The following is a 6,828-nucleotide window of genomic DNA, read 5'->3' as shown; positions in this document are numbered from 1 at the left end:
AGGCAGCAAAGGAACAGGAGAATTAACGTTTCGGGCATCAGCCCTTCTTCAGGAAACTGATTCCTCTGATTCCTGAAGGGCTTATGCCCGAAACTTCGATTCTCCTGTTCCTTTGAAGCTGCCTGACCTGCTGCGCTTTTCCAGCAACTCATTTTTAAGCTCTGACCTCCAGCATCTGCAGTCCTCACTTTCTAATATTTGAACTGATCCCAAACTGTATGAAGATTAGCTCCAGGCAATGTATGATCAGTCATTCACTAACCAAAATACACCTGGACAGTGACTATATAGCTGACAAACTCAACATGTTCAGTGTTACCAATGAAAAAAAACACAAATGTAAAAGTTTTAATTTATTCAGAAATTTCAAAACAAGACTTGTGATGATCAAATGACAGAGTCAGACACTATGTCAATCAGTTCTAGTAATTAAGTCTAAGTAGTGTACTGAGATTGGCTTTATATTTACAAAAACTGTAACCAAGACTGTCATTTGTACAAAGTCACTCAGTCTTGATTAAATTTAACTCCAAAAAAGATGAAACAAACATGAAGAAAGTGCATGAGCAACCTAACAAAAATGAGAAAATCCATAGGATCATTTCAGTATTTTGTTATATTTCATGCAGTTCTTGGTTTAGTTCATATTTGCAAAATAAAAGTTTCTTTCAAAAACTGTCCTGCAACAAGCCATCTATTGTTCTAAATTCAGATTATATTTAATTTTATAAAATTGATAATAAAGTCACAGGGGTTTCCAAACTTAAAACATGATTCTGAGCCCATTGTCCTCTCCCACATCATTGTGCAGGTTACATACAAAACATGCAGAAACTGATGCAATTTCCATCTTGATGTCCAATTTGAGGAGGAGATCTGGAGAAACCAAACAGCAGGTATACTCCGATGTCCTACACACACATGCCATGGGATAGTGATCTATCATATCCCATCTTAAAATTTCATTTCTGGAAGACATCTTGTGTTACTGCATCATTTCACAAACATGAATTACTGTTCTTAGCTGAATCTTGCAATTTCTGGAGGCAGACTCATGTACAGTGAGATAATGCCACAGAAACTGGAATTCTAATGTTGTAATATTCTAATCTTTTTGAGGAGCCAAAGTAACCTCCATGTGATGTCATCTTACCCAGTGCATTGGAAGTAAGGATCATGAAATCTCTGGTGCTGACACATTTCAGGCTCTCTACAACCTAAACCATTGTGTTGGGGGAACGTGGAGAATTGCAAGAATTAAAACTGTCAAAAACACACATCTTTCCTTTGTGAGGACATGCTAACCCTAGTGCAAAAAAGTGTTGCAAAATGGATCTCAGTTGTATCACAGCACTTTGATCATTTCCAATCTGCATCACAGAAAACTAACCAAAACAAAAACTACTCTTAAATCTAAAGCTAAATTCAAAATTTAGCACACCTTTTTTCAGCCCAATGATACACAAAATGTGATGTTAAATATTAACCAAACACCAGATAAATTCACCAGTTCTGCCTCCTGCATAAAAATAAATTGTAACACCAAACATTGCAATTATTTAGCTTAAGACAAAAATAGTTTAAATTGGGATCTGGATTTTCATGCCTTAGTGTCCCATGGAGTACCCCCCTCAGCTATTCAAACTTGTCCAAAGAATCCACTCAGACTATAGACGCACACCATCTAGTGTCCATTTTGAGAATTACACAGGAAGATCCAAGGGAATTGATCACACAATGGAATACAAGAGTCAGGAGGAAAGCAAAAATTTTTTTTAAAAAAACTGTTCAGTTCTATAAAAATGTTTAAATAACTTTTTCAATATCAAAAGGTTACTTAGATCAGTTCCCAAATTTTCCATCCATATGAAGGTTTCAACAGTTAATTGAGAACATGGTGTTAGACACGTTTTGATAGGAGACAGAAGACCAATGAAAAATGAGGGGTTTAACAGTTCATGAAGGAGATGGGCCCATTGTCGCTGGCTTGTTGATTCTGCAGCTCAGAGAAACTTTTCACAATGTATAGGGTGGATCTCAAAACTGGCAGATGTTAATGTTCATCAGCAAAAAGCAGAGTAATTTTTAAGTAACAGCTCCCAATCCATCCTTAGCAAAGTAGCTACCTGCTACCTGGCTTTGGGCAATTTGTTCCTTTCATTTGATTTGCCCTTCATCCCATTTGTCATGTTATTTAGCACACCATTGTGATTGGATGATGCAGACTTTGTTTCCATTCTCTCATCTTCCTCCTCCTCCTCTGTCCCATCACTTTCTTCATCATCACTCCTTTCATCCTTATCAATCTAAAAAAAGAGATGCAAAAATAAACGTTTTAGAGGGAGATTCTACATTTTCAAACTCTATCACCAAGACTACTCGTGCAAGATCCCAAACGCCACCTCTTCCACAGTCTTTCTGGAATGTCCACACCATACTGTCAGTCTTCCTATTTCCACCCTGAAAACATCTCAGGAGGGAAAAGGAACAGCAGAGTGGAGTGGAGTGGAGTGGAGACATTCCTATTATTCTTCTCTTTTGGTGAGAGAACGATCTGTTCCTTCCCTTCAGGGAATCTAACAGGGTAGTGTTGTGTACTAAACATGGAGTATTACTCAACCAAGAAGAGATCTTTGAGATCTCTCTGATACAATCTGCAATTTCTGAGAGAACCTTAAAGTCTCAAGAACGACCTCCTGGATTTAAAAAAAAATCAAGTTCCTTGCAACCCTGGAAAGTTGCCTCTACTCAGCTCAGAATACAAGGGTCAAAGCAAGCCTCAGTGCATTATTCTTAGTTTTAAGATTGAATAGGAAGGCACCATTTAGATAGTTGCAAGATTAAGTGTGTGGGAAACAAAGTTTAGAATTGGAGGCAGATATGAATCACTCCTATAACAGGAACAGTTCTGAACAGTACAAGCTCAGCTAATTAGCCTTAAGTCCAGCAGGAGGGGAAGAAAAAAGTACTGGAAATGTACAGAAGCTCAAGAGTTAGGAAAAGAAAAAAGGCAGGTGGACATCTAGTGCCAAATTGTTCAGGCTGCATTTTCACCGTTTCCTGCTATGGTTCCTCAGGATTTCAGTTCATTTCGTGCAGGAGTGAATACCTGATATTTGCCACTAAATAGTATCCATACAGAGGTGGATGACAAAAATGATGGACTAAGGATGCTGTACCATTTGGAAAATGGTTTTAAAATGCAGTATTGAACTGGATATAGGGTGGAGGAGGGAAATAAATCTGCACGTCATGAATGCTGTGCCAAGTCTAAAAAAATTTAAGTCACGTAAGTCTTATTTAGTGACCTTCCCTGGCAATACAATTCTAGATGACTGCACATCCTAATCCAATGGCAATTTATGAATACTGTCAAAATTGCCATGACAATTCTCACTAGGGCCTTTTGCTGATCTGTGGTTAACATCAATGAGGACCTGAAGGTTTGAACAGTTACAGGATCATCTAACCTAATGTTGATCTGAGGCAATACTTTGAAGGTAGGGTCAAGCACCTTCTCCAAACTATGGTTCAAGTTGATGAACAGCTGAGCCCTTTGTGTGGAGTTCAAGATCCTGTTGTGAAACAGACCAAAGTCAGTTTACCAGCCCCAGTTGTGTTGCTGTCACCAGCAAAAGTCCACTTCATATTTCTAATACATTTCAAATGTTGCACATCCTTACCTTACCAAGAAATATGAACTTGGCCACCATTCGCAGAATGAGATATGCCCAAAATATATGCAACAGCTGCAGGACCATCAGAAGAATATTGAAAAAATAATAACCAAAGAAGGGCTGGAAAATCTCCATGGAGTGGTAGAAGGTGGTGTAAATTACCCTGCAAACAATAGTTTTCAAAGTTAGCAAAAACAGATGGGCAGCAGGGAAAAAGTGTGTGTCAAACAAGCAAAGAGATTGAGAAATCCAACTCTCCCATCTATTGGCTCATGATTCATGGGCATAACATTCAGTTTAGTCTTGCCTTAAAAACTATACCTCTAGTGTCACAGGCTAATATGAAGGTCCGTGTATTCAAAAGGATGTTGGTTAGGGAAGGGGTTAAAAAGTGGCTGTGGGGATTCTGTAGAGCCAAACATGCACTAAAGGTATGACTGGATATACTGCAGTTGAGTGCTATGTGGTTCAGAGTTAACATCTGCAGATCCTTATTAAATTTTACTCCCACATGGCCAAGTATTAAATGGAGAGTTAAGAACCAGACACCTAATCACATTAAAGTTTGTAAACTGATAGTTGTGTTCCGGAAACTGTTTCAATAATGTTTACCTGTCTAACCTCTATCTAATCCATTTGTCAACACCTGAACAGTTTCCAAAAATACCCACGACCCCAAAAATAGAGATTCATATCATGGACGAATTAAGGCAAAAAAAAACCCTATCCCTAGCGGCACTATGGCTCAAAGTCTATAGCACCCATAATCAAATGAAAATTAATATTGTACAAAGGAACTGTGCCATCTAGCGTTGTCTTAAATATGGCCCAAATAATTGTTGTACCATCAAGGGACTGATGGTGGCATCACAGAGCTTCCCTCGCCATTACACAACAGCACCATTAGATTAGATTACCTACATTGTGGAAACAGGCCCTTCAGCCCAACAAGTCCACACCGATCCGCCGAAGCACGACCCACCCAGACCCATTCCCTGATATTTACCTCTTCACCTAACACTTAAGGCAATTTAGTATGGCCAATTCACCTGACCATTTTTGGATTGTGAGGGGAAACCGGAGCACCCGGAGGGAACCCATGCAGACACGGGAAGAATGTGCAAACTCCACACAGTCATCGCCAGAGGCGGGAATTGAACCTGGGTCTCTGATGCTGAGGCAGCAGTGCTAACCACTGAACCACCGTACCGCCCACTTGAGACTTCAGTGCTATTGAAACCTCAAAAGGAGCAACTTATACCCTCCTCCTGCACTAACCACTGTCAAAGGCAGTAAATGAGCAGCATGGGCATCTTTGATGAAAGACTTTTACCTAAGGCATTAGCTCTGGTCTTCTTTCCACAGATACTGCCATGTCTTTTAATATTTCTCTGGTTTTTGTTTAATCTTTCAAGATTGGGTCATTTCAGAGAAGTAGCTAATTAGCACTTAGGGGACTTATTATGATTTGCACTTCAATTTGAGTCAGTCCTTAAATAGTTATCTACAACATTGACCATTCCTACTGAGCAAAAAGCCAATGGAGACGTGTCTGTGTTGTATTTCACCTGACCTTGAATAATGCTGGTCAGAAATGTTAATCCATTTTCTGGGCTCTTTTCCTGATTTGGTTTTGCATCCTGGCCATAGACCAAGTAATTTCTAGCAAGAAGGCACCTGCAGGCAGAGGTCAGCATGAAGCATCTATTATTCCAGGCAATCTTTCACATGTTTGGGCAGGGGAGGCACATCATGTCTACTGTCCCATACAACAGTAGATAATCAGCCTGGTTTTGTAGTAGAGGAGTTTTTATCTTGAATGATAAGCTGCATCCCTCATTGACACACTGAACCCTAGTTGACAATCCCAAATTACCCAACATGAAAACACCACACACTAAGCAAAAGAAACACTCACACATTTGGAAAGATGATAAGTCGTGTAATTAGGAAGACAACAGCAAAGACTGCAAACAGCACGTCACAACTCCTGCGCCATCCTGCATAGTTCAACATTTTTGCACACTGCAAAAAAAAAACAAAAGTAGAAGAATGAATTCATTGAAACTAGCCTCAACGTTAGGATTTTATTTCCACATTCCTCCTCCACCTCGATTTTGTAGATTCTAGTCTGCAGATTGGTCTTCAGTCCCTACCACAAACTATTCCTTAGCCACTGACTCCACGCCCCTCCCTGTCCAACCTTTGCAACTGAACCGGACTCCTTGTAATGTCTGACCCAGAGAGGAGTTTCCAATCTCATACCCTCTTGTTGTGGCCACTTGATAATTGAAGAGAACAAAAGATAGAGTTCCTTGAAAGTGGAGTCACACAGAATGTGGTGAAGGCAGTTTTCAGCATGCTTGCTTTCAGTCAGTCAGAGCATCACGTATAGGATTTGGGACACCTTATTGCAGCTGTACTAGACATTGGTAAGGCCACGCTTGGAGTACTATATGCAGTTCTGGTCACCCTGTTGTAGAAAGGATATTACTGAACTAGAGAGAGTGCAGAAAAAAGGTTTACTAGGATGATACCTGGATTGGAGGCAGTGAGTTGAGGGGCTGGGACTAGTTTCCCTTGAATTTAGGAGACTCGGTGACCTTATAGAGGTCTTTAAATGATGAGGCAGAGATAAGGAAGGTAGCCATATTAGGGGAGTCTAAAACTAGTAGGGCATAGGCTTAAGGTGAGAGGTGAGATACACAAAAAGGGTCCAGAAGGGCAAATGTTTCCACATGGAGGGTGGTGCGATGATGCTGCTGCACCCTTAACAAGGTTGCATCATCTTTGGTTTTTATTTTCAGGTGGTCATAAAGACAGGTTCCAAAAGGTCTGGGAGTTCATCTATTTGAAGTAGCTTTTAAGTTTACGAAATACACTTGTACAATGAAGGGGAGTGGCCAATTCTCCCAGCTACCTCTGGTTTGGTTTTAGCAGGCAGTCAGTTGCGAAGCTGCTGGACCCAAAGCAGCAGGTCCATGCTGATCCTCTCTCCTGCAAGTCCCTGAGTTTGATTTTACCTTGTGTGCCAAGGGGTGTTTATGGGGAGTGTTGCAAATATTTGGGACAGCATCATTGAGTTGAGTTAATCTGTTGGGTTTTTGGATAGGTTAAGTTATTCTATATTTTGCTCTGTTTCATTTGGTAA

General features: G+C 40.2%; 1 protein-coding gene across 2 annotated transcripts in view; it reads right to left on the bottom strand.

Annotated features, from left to right (window-relative positions):
* Positions 1 to 340: 340 nt before the first annotated feature.
* The window catches only part of LOC140494601 (ceramide synthase 2-like), a 70,339-nt gene continuing 63,851 nt past the window's right edge, over positions 341 to 6,828 (bottom strand). For both annotated transcript variants that reach the window (XM_072593954.1, XM_072593953.1), the window contains 3 exons: positions 5,596 to 5,702; positions 3,684 to 3,840; positions 341 to 2,306 (listed from right to left, as the gene is read on the bottom strand). In XM_072593954.1, the coding sequence (XP_072450055.1) occupies positions 2,130 to 2,306; positions 3,684 to 3,840; positions 5,596 to 5,702 (441 nt within the window). In that variant the 3' untranslated portion in view covers positions 341 to 2,129. The remainder of the gene's footprint in view (positions 2,307 to 3,683; positions 3,841 to 5,595; positions 5,703 to 6,828) is intronic.

This window comes from Chiloscyllium punctatum, chromosome 24, assembly GCF_047496795.1.
Source record: "Chiloscyllium punctatum isolate Juve2018m chromosome 24, sChiPun1.3, whole genome shotgun sequence".
Taxonomy (NCBI): Eukaryota; Metazoa; Chordata; class Chondrichthyes; order Orectolobiformes; family Hemiscylliidae; genus Chiloscyllium; species Chiloscyllium punctatum.
The sequence above is the reverse complement of the archived record's forward strand: the minus strand, read 5'-3'. Positions and strand labels throughout refer to the sequence as shown.